The sequence below is a fragment of the Pelodiscus sinensis genome, chromosome 1 (assembly GCF_049634645.1).
Source record: "Pelodiscus sinensis isolate JC-2024 chromosome 1, ASM4963464v1, whole genome shotgun sequence".
Lineage (NCBI taxonomy): Eukaryota > Metazoa > Chordata > Testudines > Trionychidae > Pelodiscus > Pelodiscus sinensis.
In genome coordinates this window covers 140,916,270-140,928,864 of record NC_134711.1, presented here as the reverse complement: position 1 = coordinate 140,928,864, position 12,595 = coordinate 140,916,270, and the positions used below count along the sequence as shown (strand labels likewise).

The following is a 12,595-nucleotide window of genomic DNA, read 5'->3' as shown; positions in this document are numbered from 1 at the left end:
AATCTGTTTTCCACCCCAGATTAGAAACTACACCTTTGTTTGCCTTCTGAACTCTTTCTGTGTGTGGAAAACATCTCTTGTTCTAATGTAAATTCTAAATAATGTGAAATGCTTAGGTATAATCAAAGACTATATACAACATGTCCTCCAAATTTAGAAGATTATATTGATTTTCTTTGCTTTCATTGGAAATGATTGTTGCTCTCTAGAAGTAATAGGAATTGTTCGGCAAAAGGAAGAATAAATGTTAACATATATAAACCAGGGTATAACTTTGGGCTTTTAAGGGATATTGCGTACAAGGGGAGATCCCAGTTGATATTAGGAGCTAATAATAATATTCAATCCTTGAAATGAATTAAATTCAAAAAGCTGCTCAGAAGAAAAGGATAGAAGACATTTATTATACACGGATGCCATCTACTGGATACCAATGAAAGCAGCAAAGAAACTGAAAGAGCTAAAACTAAGCACTCACTTGACATGGGTCCAATAGGAATACGTGGTTGGCTCCCTCCTACAAGCCCACTAGGGTATATGAACTGAAGTCACAATGTGATGAAGAGAATGGACTGAACCCAACATAAGAAAGTGCAGAATCTTAAGTGTAACCAACTGATGCCCAGTCCAGCCATGTGGAAAGGACTGTCCCTGGTCTCCAAGGGTGCCATTTTGGGTGTGTGGAGGGCAGCAGGTGTGCACTCTGGGACACGGCTTGCTTGTCATCCAGTTCCCCAGATGCTAAGACAGTGAGTGCAAGTGCTTGCATTCCATGCATGCCTCTCACACCTGGCTGATGAAGGGAGTTCATCAGCCAGGTGTGAGAGGCATGCATGGAATGCAAGTACTTTCCTCTCACTCCCTTAGTGTCTGGGGAACAGGATGAAAAGCTAGCAGCATCCCGGAGTGTATGGCTGCTGCCCCCCCATGCACCCAAAATGATGCCCTTGCTGATCCCAACTTTAAGAGGGTAACAAGAAGCGGTAAGATTTCATTTCAATGGCTATATTACCCCTTCTGTTCTCTGATGTATCTTGCTGAGTCTATAGGCTAGCAAGACCTCAAGTAACCATATTTTAGATTCTACCTCCTTTATAAGTCCAAACAAAGTGACTTAAAGTAATTATTTTCAGTCTCTCTAAGTAATTGCTTTTAATATTTTAAACTTCCCCTTTTGGATCAATCTATTCAATCTTTAAAGCATCCTAAAGATAAGTACATCCTTAGAAGCATGATAAATGTGTTATGCACCAAAGAATTGAAAATTGATTATCATAAGTAAATGCAATAAGAAATACTTGTAATTTGCCTTGTTCTTTGGTATAACTGCTGAGCTTCAAATTTAGTCTGTGATAATCGCTTGTGAGAATGCATTGGGTGTGTAGTACTTATAACTTGTTTTGTCTACGAATGTGTGGTGACTTGCTTGTTCTGGATGAATTAATATATTGTTGGGTGACCTGATTTGAGAAATAATGTTCAAGTTACAATTTGACCTGCCAAAAACCCAGTGTTAACTAGTGAGCTAATGCTCCCTAGCCCAATAAAAAGAGGGTTATCCCATTTGATTCTACAATATATCTGTAAACCTACTTTGTTAGAGTTCAACTTTAAAATCTAACAGGCATCATGGCAAATCTATAAGTTGACTCCTTTTCAAACTTACAACTCCCAGTTATATCTAAGTAAATTAGGAAATTATGAATTCTATATTCAGAGCAAGATTTGAAGAGTAAATAATATTAGGGACCACACACTGAACAATAAGTAGAAAATAAAAAACTGAATAGCTACTTACTAAGGGTATGTCTACACTACAACGTTAATTCGAACTAAGCTAATTTGAACTAATGGATCCAGACTAAAAAACTAGTTCGAATTAGCATTTAGCTAATTCGAACTAGCATGCCCCCATTAAGTGGACCCTGAACCGGGCTTAAGGATGGCCGGAAGCAGTCCTGGCTTGGATTGCCCGGACTACCCACACTGGGCACATCACACCACTCGGTCATCAGCCTGGCTGCACTTGCCGCAGGCTGCCATCTGGAGAGAGGGGGGCAATTGGAGGGCTGCAGGAGAGCTTCCACCCCCAGAAGCCCGCAGAGCCAGCCCAGTCCTCCCCATCGGGGGCTCGTGCCCCATTCCTCCCTCACCTCCTTCCACTTACCCTTCCCTAGCCCCTCTTCTTGATGTACAAAATAAAGATAACGTGTCTTCCAAAATGGAATCTGTCTTTATTGAACAAAACTGGGGGAGACTGGGAAAAGGAGGTGGGAGAGGGGAAGAGAGAGGCTGGGAGATGGCCGGGAGAGGGGAGGGCAACTACAATGATCAGGGGTTGGGAACAGGTCCCATATGAAGAGAGGCTAAAGAGACTGGGACTTTTCAGCTTAGAAAAGAGAAGACGGAGGGGGGACAGGATAGAGGTCTCGAAAAGCATGAGTGGGGTGGAGAGGGTGCATACAGAAAAGTTCTTCATTAGTTCCCATAAAGAAGGACTAGAGGACACCAAAGGAAAGGAATGGGTAGCAGGCTTCAAACTAGTAAAAGAAAGTTGTTCTTCACAAAGCAAAGAGTCAACCTGTGGAACTCCTTGCTGCAGGAGGCTGTGAAGGCTACAACTAGAACAGAGTTTAAAGGGAAGTGAGATCAAGTCATGGAGGCTGGGTCCATGGAGTGGTATTAGCCAGGGGGTAGGAGTGGTGTCCCTGCCCAAGGTTTGTGGAAGGCTGGAGAGGGATGGCACGAGATAAATAGCTTGGTCACTGTCTTCGGTCCATCCCCTCCAGGGTCCCTAGGGTTGGCCGCTGTCGGCAGACAGGCTACTGGGCTCGATGGACCTTTGGTCTGACCCAGGACGGCCATTGTAAGCTCAGGGTTCAGGGTCGGGGGGTCTCAGTGGACTCCCTTGATTCTCTTGCACATCTGCTCCTGGGTGGCCAGGCTGGCAGCTCTCCTTCCCTAGACAGCCACTTTCCTGTGCCTAGTGCGGAGATCGTGGACGAGGTCCACGATGTCTGCACTAGCCCAGGCGGGTGCCCGCCTCTTGCGGTCCCGGGCAAGCTCCTGGGAGTCGCCAGCCTGGTCCTGGGAAGAGGGGGAGGGCTGGGGGGCATCGGGTGGGTGGCTCGATCCGTGCTAGGTGCAGGGTCTGCTGGTTGGGTGCTGGCAGGCTTGCACCTGGCACGGGCACCGTAGCCAGCCCGTGTCCCTTTAAGGGGTCCGGGGCCGGGAGGGGAGCAGACGAGTTTCCCTGGTGTTGGCCAGAGTGGCCACCAGGGAAACCTGGGGAGGGCTAGCCTCCCACTAGTTTGAATTAAGGGGCTACACACTCCTTAATTCGAACTAGCTAGTTCGAACTAAGCTTAATCCTCGTAAAATGAGGTTTTCCTAGTTCGAACTAAGCGCTTCGTTAGTTCGAATTAACTTCGAACTAACGGAGCGCTAGTGTAGCACCTATGAAAGTTAGTTCGAACTAACGTCTGTTAGTTCGAACTAACTTTGTAGTGTAGACATACCCTAAGTGAACACTGTTCATCTTGTACACTGAATGAGGCAACAGGAAGTCACAGCTTGGGCATGTAGGGAGCTGGGTAGCGTATATAACCTAATGTCTATATTGTACTCAGCTAAGCACTAGTTCACTGTTTACACAGATATTTACACCCATGCTAGTTGGGTATGCAGTGCCTGTACTCTGCATACTGCTGTAAAGTGTAGACATACCTTTAGAACTCTGCTCTGTCCCCCTCTGGTGGAGGCTGGGACACATATAGAGATAATAAGCTTACTATAGCCCTGACCAGGGCTGCATTTAGACAGCGGGGCCATTTCAGGATACCGGAAATATCCCAAAACAGCAATTCTTTGTCTTTAAACATACCCGTTTTTCAAAATATATTTAAAATTAATGGGTGCATTATTCCAGCGTCACTGTAGCCCTCGTTCCATGAGAGTTAAGGGACTTGTCAGAATAGCACTTTATTTCAAAGCTATGCAATTGCATAGTGCGAACTGCATAGCTTATTTCAAGGTAAGGGTGCTGTGTAGATGCTCCCTAATAGACTAGGGTGTTTTAGCTCACGTAGCAGAGGCTTCTCTTCCTTCTTTAGAACTTAATTCTGTTGTTTCCTAAAAGGAAACACTATTTATCTGTTAGTCCTTGATTTCTGGTACTTCTACATTATTCTAGATGTCATGGTTATCTATTAGTTAACTAGCCAATTAGCCCATCATAAGATGGGATTTTCAGGTCTCTCCTCCATGTTGGTCTTCTTGCCTGAGCCTCCGGTCTCTCGCTCCGTCTCTCTCTCTCTCTCTCCTCCTCCTACTGCCTCCCCTTCTCTTTCTCTCAGGTCTCCTCCGCCTCCTGCTTCTCTCTCTGTCTCTCTCTTTCTCTTCTGCCTCTCACTCGGGGGACCGCGGAGCCCAAATGGTCACTTGTGCCACTTGCTCCCACGTGGCGGCCTGGCTGAGCAGCAAAGAATTCAGCTGAGCGTCATGGCGGGAGGCAAAGGGGGGGCGGGGAAGTGATGTACACAGCCAGGCCCTGCCCCCTGGCCATGTACGTCACCACCCCGCCCCTCTTCTCCTCCCACCGTGGCAATTGGCTGACTTCTGCACAGCTCAGCCGGGCCACCGCAGGAAAAAAAGTGGCGCAAGTGGCCATTTGGGCCCTGCACTCCCCATACAGCATGGGCCACCCAGAGGGAACAGCCAGCATTTTAGGCAACAGCGCCGCCCAGAGGGAACAGCCAGCATTTCAGCGTTACAGACTCTCAGACATTGGGCTACTATATATATGATGCAGCTGACCACTAGATGGAGGAACTAAATGCAAAAATCCCTAAGTCCTAAGGTAGGTAACTGTTCCCAACAAGAGTGGAATAAGGAGATCACCACTGAGGATCACAAGTGCCTAGGAGGCTGCTACATTCAGGTAATATTGCAGAATAATAGGTTTTTGTGTGGTTTCATTTGCACAAGTATATGAGCAACACAGACCAAAGAGGATATATAACACTTCTTATGCACCACTGATCATGACACTTCTGATATGACACTTCTCCTCTAACCCATTCCCCTTCCCCCTGGTGTCTTTGCCTGATGCTCTTATTTTCCCTTTAAACCTCTCCCAGTATCCCTACCATTTAGTTCCTCGCAGTCTAGGTGCCTCCTTTCCCTTCACCCTGCCACAGAAACTATAGTATTGGTTACAGTTACTTCTCCTGATATCTTCCCTGCCTCTGTGCACAACAATATGGGTGGTGATCAAACAAGTCCAATTTTCTACAGTCAATCATGCCCAGATCTTCAAGTGTGCCAGAGCACTGATCTAAACACCTGAGAGGGGAAGGTAAAGGCTGCTGCATGCTACTTTGTGTTCCCTGAATCCCAGGGCTGCCAGCGGTACTTCAGCCTATAAAAAAAATTTAGGGCTCCTCTAATATAGGCCAGTTTGTAATGCCCCCTAAAGGCTGTTACTCCAGCAAGGAGCACTCTTTACAGTGACTTTGGGCTCTAGAAGGGATGTAGTGTAGGCATGCATCAAGCCAATGAAGTTTCAAGGAAATTACTAGTCAGAATAAAAGCCACAACATAGTACATTCACCCTACTTATGCCATTGCACTGGATGAGTGGCACTGAGAGCAAATAAACTATTTAGCACCTTAGAAAGTGAAGCTAGGCATACACTCAGACTTTGATTTCCATCTAGTCTTTTCAAATAACTTCCAGTAAAGTGAATTCATCCTCCCATTCTTTACAGTAGTGTAGATATCTGTTTTAATTTAAACTTACTTTATTTCCCTGGTATTATAAATAGGAATTGAAGTAATTCTTTCATTACCTGCTACTTGTCATGCCTTACATCCTGTTATGGGACTATCTTAGGCCACATCTCCACTTGCGGGAAGATTGACACTGCAGCAGTCAATCTTCCAGTGTTTGATTTAGTGGGTCTAATAAAGACCCACTAAATTGAATGCTGAGGGTGCTCCCATCAGTGCCAGAACTCCTACTCATCACAAGGAGTAAGGGAAGTTGACAGGAGCATTTCTTCTGGTGACCTCCCACTGTGAGGCCAGCGCTGAAGCTCATCTTAACATATGTCGACTCCAGATACGTTTTTTATGTAGCTGGAATTACCTACCTTAAGCCAACCTTCCCCCATGGTGTGGACCTGGCTTAGAGGGTTACTCTTTATAGCAAAGATGATGATCCACTGACCTGGCTCACTCTGCTTCCCTTCCAAAGAGTTGCTCATTTCTTGTTCTTCAAGTTCTATCAAGTTTTTCTTGGGGTCTGTGATGTGAATGAAGAAACTGTGGTGATCCTTTACCACCTTCATTTTTACTAAAGTTGTCCCTGAAAAGAACAAAATACAACTGTTTGTAAATGCTAGATGTTGAGCCCGAACTTCCAGTTTGGTGATACCAACAAGACAAAAAGATAACTTAGTTAAGGTAGGCCAAAATGCTTAGTAGAAATATAAATACAAAATTAAGAATAGGAAAATTTAGATTGAATATCAGAAAAATCTTGCTACAGTCAGATCTATTTGGATGTGAAAAAAATCTTCCAATGACCCATTTTTTGGGACATTAAAATCCAGATTGTACAAATCACCAGTTGCTAATGGATGGACTAAAGAGGACCTAGTTGGTCTCTATTTCTAATTTTCACATTCTATAATTATCCACCAATTGATAAAAACATGACAAAATATCAACATTATAATAATACAGAAATATAATGCAATTAGTAACTATTCCACAAGTTGCACAAGAAATCGTGAATTTAATACAGAGATGTGAAAATAATTTTATTATTACTGAAAATAGTTTTGGAATTCTGATACTGAATAGGGAAGATTAACCATTTCTACAAACATAATAGTTATAAAAAGTTCTCAAGTAATATCCTTTAAACAGTGTCCCATTTCATAAATATTGTTTTCAAGTGCACATCCATCTCATCAATCAATAATAAAATGGAATGAAATATAGAAAGGAAAATTCACCTTTCTCAAATGTTATCTTTTCTGCTTGAATCTGTCCTCCGTCAGTGGGGAAAAGATACTGACTGGTCCCTGAGACTTGAATGAGATTCTCCCCCAAGTTGTAGCCAAGAAACTGGAAAAATAAATGCAAGACTATGTGTGGATTGGAAAGGAATAAGGCATGAAGGAGGAAGATGGAAAACAAACAAGATTGCTTTCTTCTAGTTGATTTTATTCAGCCATTAAATGCTATTATACAGTGATTATCACGTAGAGAATTATTAGATCTTGGCAGAGGAAATAGTAGCTTACTTACACTGATACCACTTTCAAATGACTAACAAAATATGGGACAAACTATTCTCCACTACACCAATATTCAACCCTATTATTATGAATGGGGATGTCTGGGTACAAGGGAAAGCAGAATTTGGTCTCATAAGAACATATAAAATCACTTCTTCACTGATATACGACCATCTCTGGGGTTAGAGAGTGGTGGATTTGTTGTTTGCTCACCATGGCACAGAGAGGAAGGAGAAATTCTGGCCAAGCACACTGAGATAAACTATTACTCTGGTGAAAAGTGCCATAAGATCTTTAAGATAAAGACAGGACTTTGGTTTTCAAGGTCTTACCCAAAATATCCATGAATACAAAATGGCATGTAGCTTGACCTATCCACAGTGAAAGCTCTGAATTGACTTAAAGAGATGTAAGCTTTTGGCTGCAGGAGCTCTACATCTTTAGCATCTGATACTTAGGGTATCTCTATTCAGCTCAGTAAGCTTGGATCTGTGTGTCTTGCATCTATGGACTTAATCTTTCCAAGCTTCAGCACCCATGATGCATTGGAAACCCAGGCCTCATGAATATGCTGACATGTCCATGCTCCGCTGCACAGACCACAGTCAGAATTTCAGCTTCTTTGGGCTTATGCCACCACATATATTCCAGGGTTCCAAATTCCTACCACCTTCACCAGCTGTCACTACCCTAAGGCATGGTTCCTGATTGCTTAGGGGCAAATTTATTTGTCCATCCTGTGGGAGCTAAGTGTTTTGTGTGGTAAACCATTTTGTGTCTGTACATTCCCAGCAGATAGAGTCATCAACACTTCTACTCGCTTTGTTAGTCCTATTTCAGAAATGAGGCAGAGCAACTCCAAAACACTGGTGGACATTTAAGCAGCAGTTTTTGACCTGCCAAAGGCACCTAGGTGATGCTGTTCATGCCTACTACATTAGCTGCACATTCCACATATGTAGCCTTTTGCTTCTGGAGCGGGGCCACAAGCAGACTGATGGCCTACAATATTACGCACTCTGGGATGACCAGCAGTGGCTGTGCAACTTTTGCATGAAGAATTAGTTGTTCCTAGAGTTAGTGTTCACTTGCCCCATCCTTCAAGCATCATGACACCCAAATGAAGATATTATACCAGCCCAGAAGTGGGTAACTACAGCCATCTAGAAGCTGGGTATACCAGATTGCAACAGATCCATTGCTAACCAGTTTGAAGTTGGCAAACCAACTGTGGGTGTTGTGGCAAAGGCTTATGAGGCCATCAAAAATCTGATGTACCCAAAGATAGGGGAAATTACAACTGTTCCTGAAATAATTGCTGGGTTTAAGAGAATGGGCTTTCCAAACTATGCTGGGGACAGTGATGGAACTCATGTGCCTGCAGTTTGCCCTCTGCAAAGAGCACACGTGTGTCACTGCAAAGAGTACATATCGTAGGTCCTGGTCAACTCCTGGGGCAGATTCACAGACACTGGCAGAATGTATGATTTTAGGGAGTTACAGAAATCAGGAATTTATCTTCACGCAGAAGCTGGAACATTATTTCCACGGAATGACATTGCTTTCAATGGAATCATTGACCCTACTGTTATTCTAGGGGACACTGTTGACCCTCTGTTGCCAGGGCTTATGAAGCCACACCTTGATTTCAGAGGACCTGGGAAAAGTTTCAGCTACACACTCAGCAGCTGTAGGATGGTGATGGAATATGCATTTGGTAGATTTTGTTGATGATGCCTTCAAAACTACTTTGATGCCAGTGTCATCAATGAAATCTGCATTACTGGGGCCTACTGTGTTCTACATAAGGTCTGCATGGACAAGGGGGAACTTTTTAATCCAGCAGTGGACTCAAGACACTGATGTATTTCTGAATGGTGCACATAGCCATATAGTGCACCTATCATCATGCAGCTGTGAGGGTCCAGTGGTTAAGGGATTGGACTTGAAATCCAATAGGGTTTCCCCACACAGATTCAAATCTTGCTCACAGTGAGACCTGTGTTTAAGGTGCTCCAGTAGCACAACTGGCTGGTGTGCAGTACTTATAGGGCAGTCTGGTGTTCTTGTATTCTATGACTGGTGCAGAATCCAGACACACTACAGCAATCAGATGTTTTGTTTGCCTGATTAAGTAGTTTGCATGGTCCCATGCCTAAGAAGGGAATGAAGTGATAATCTGAAATATTATTAAACACTTTTAACACCGCACATCATAAAGCTTGTCACTATCGCAAATTTAACACTTTACTTACACATAACTGTGGCAAACTGCCATTGTTTTATTGCCCATACCCACTCTATGCCCTATCCTTCACCATGGTGTAAGTGCTGTAAATTAGGGCGACTGTTCAAACTTGTACTTGTCCAGGCAGTACTGAATCAGGGAGCTGCAATGGGCTCTGTGGGGTCCTCTCTCACCACTCTGTAACATCAAGGTCTATATCTCTGAAGGGGGAATCCTTCCAATGCACATACTATTTCTGGGCACAAAAATCTAATGAATTTTCACTCATATTCATTTCATATGTACAAAAAAATCCCAGAAATATAAGGAAGAAAGAATAGGTTCAACTGCTTATATAATGGAGTTAAAGAAGAAACAATTAGGGTTAACTTGTCCCTGACTCTAGTTTCACACCTGGGTGATAGCACTAATGGGCCATGTCTTCACTACGTGGAAGATTGACGCTGCCCCATCAATCTTCTGGGATTGAATTTAGGGGGTCTAGTAGAGACCCACTAAATTGTACTCACCATGTGCTCTCTTCAGCACCAGTACACCTGCTCCTCATGAAGAGTAAGGGAAGCTGATGGGAGCATTTGCTCCCACTGGGCACCCACTGTGTGGACGGCATGGAAACATGATATAAAAGATACACTGACTCCAGCTACATAATTTATGTAGCTGGAGTTGCATATCTTACTTAGACCTTCTGATGTAGTGTAGACCAGGGTATCAGGTCTTGGCAGTTTAAAACGCTAACCCTTTTCTAATATGTAATGTGATTTCTCACCTCATAAAATTTCTCAGAAGGTGGGGCTGGGGTACTGTGCTCCTCAAGTTCAGGGGGTTTTGCTGGCTCATCTTTAGACTTCTCTTTAGAAGCTTTTGTCTTGGGCCCCTTGCTGTCTTCAGGAACTGGTATCTCCTTACCCTGTCCTTTCTTTTTACCCCCTGACTTTTCTTTCTTCTCTGCTTTCTTTTCTTCCTTTTGTCGTTCTTCCTCTAGTAGTCGATCTTGCTCTTCCTTCCAAGCCTGTTACAAAAATTTAAGACTTCAGGTAACTGTTTTTATCACAGATGCTGACTGTTCTATAATATACTCTCCATTTGCAGCTTTAATTCAGCCTCCTGAACTGGTTATGAATTTTGAGACAAAGTAAAATTTTGGAAAACACCTAAGTAACTTGAAAGTCAATGGGATTTTTCAGAATATTTTAATGTTTATAGAATTTCGTATGTTCACAGTATAACTCTCAATTCAGCTACAACTGTGAGTGTTCATAACTTTTACAAATTATGCATCTAGTTGCTCAAGTTAGGCACCCAGAAAATGTTTGTATTTTAGATGCCACTGCACTGATGGTTATTTTGAAGATAGTACATGACTTATTTGAATTCAAAAGCACGATAAGAAGAATGTTGAGGTGATCTTGTTTGAGATCATTTGTGTCTCATGAGAAAAGAAAGTCAGAAAGCAGAAGATTCTGGAAGTGAAAAGCTAGTGAGGCAAGTAGTATAGGATTTTGATTTGGTGGAACATCGGTTAGCCTTTTGTGGGAAGAGGGACTTGTATATTTTGGATCACCTCATCTCAGTAGAAAAGAGACCAATCTCCTCAGGGACAGGCTGGCTAAAGTAGTCAGGAGAGCATTAAACTAATAACAAAAGGAGAGGCTATAAAGAGGGAAGATATAAGAGTTAAGATAGCACAAAATTGGGATGTTGGAAACAAAATTAACTAAGGAACACAAAGAAACGAAGAGAAGAAAGTCTTTAGCTTCTAATGCACAAAATATAGGAGTCTAGGTTACAAATAAGAGTAACTGGAATTCCTTATTTATGAGCATTAATTTGCTCTAGTTAGTATTAAAGTAACATGTTGGGATGTTTACCATGATTGGAATGTTAAAATCAATAGAAATGACCTACTTAAGAAGGAGCAAGGGTGCAAAAGGGAAATGGGAGTGGTACTGTATCAAATACTTGGATGTTGAGTGCTCCTGGATCAACATGCTACCATAGAAAGCACAACATGGGGTATTAGTAGGCAACTGGTTTAGACCACCAAATCACACTAAGGATTGGTTCCTTACATACCAATCTCTAATGTGTAGAGAAATATGCTGCATGGTTATTTGGGATTCAATCTCAGTGACATGCTACGGGGCTCACCGATGGGAGAAATTGGGAGAAAACATCCTGGGAATTTCATAGTAGTATAGATGACAAGTTCCTAACACAAAAATTCAAGAATTCAACAAGGGAGAATTCTATATTAGACTTTGTCCTACCAGATAAAGAGGAACTGATTACAGAACTAAAAATAATGGTAACTGAGATATAAGTTTTCATGATTTCATCACATTTATAATGTGCAAACAGAATAAAGTTGAGACTAATAATGTATACAGCCAGTGTTTTCATAGGGCCAATTTCATAAAGCTGAAAACAATTATGAGCCAAATCAGGTAGGAAAAAGATTTTAACTGGAAAAATGTGAAAGGTAATTGGGAATTGTTTAGATGCCACAAAACCACAATCTCACAATTGAAGATGAATTCTGTATTGTTTAAGAAAAAACAAACAAACAAACAAAAAAACAAAACAAACAAACAAAAAAAACCCCAACCAATCTGGTTTAGAAGGGAAATGAAGGCAACTGTTAAATAACATAACAAATGGAAGAAAAGGGACGCTGGTAGTAATGAATGTAAATCGGATGTTAGGAATTATAGAAAATTGAGAAGAGATGCAAAGGGACATAGGAAATCCATAGCACACTGAGTAAAGGACTATAAAAATAAATTTGTTAAGTACTTTATGAACAAAAAAAATTCTAAAAACGGCATTGGTCAATTATCAGATTTAAATGGTAGAGTTATCAATAATAGGGATGATCTAGATGGTGCTTGGTCCTGCCGTGAGTGCAGGAGACTGGGCTTGATGATCTCTCGAGGTCCCTTCCAGTTCTAGTATTCTATAAGGGTACGTCTACACTACAACGTTAATTCGAACTAACTTAGTTCGAATTAGTTAATTTGAACTAAGCTAATTTGAACTA

The 12,595-nt window shown here is 42.2% G+C and overlaps 1 protein-coding gene across 8 annotated transcripts in view; it reads right to left on the bottom strand.

Annotated features, from left to right (window-relative positions):
• SPAG17 (sperm associated antigen 17) overlaps positions 1 to 12,595 on the bottom strand; it is a 202,896-nt gene that overhangs the window by 70,446 nt on the left and 119,855 nt on the right. For all 8 annotated transcript variants that reach the window (XM_075904849.1, XM_075904827.1, XM_075904833.1 and 5 more), the window contains 3 exons: positions 10,325 to 10,567; positions 7,023 to 7,134; positions 6,230 to 6,367 (listed from right to left, as the gene is read on the bottom strand). In XM_075904849.1, the coding sequence (XP_075760964.1) occupies positions 6,230 to 6,367; positions 7,023 to 7,134; positions 10,325 to 10,567 (493 nt within the window). The remainder of the gene's footprint in view (positions 1 to 6,229; positions 6,368 to 7,022; positions 7,135 to 10,324; positions 10,568 to 12,595) is intronic.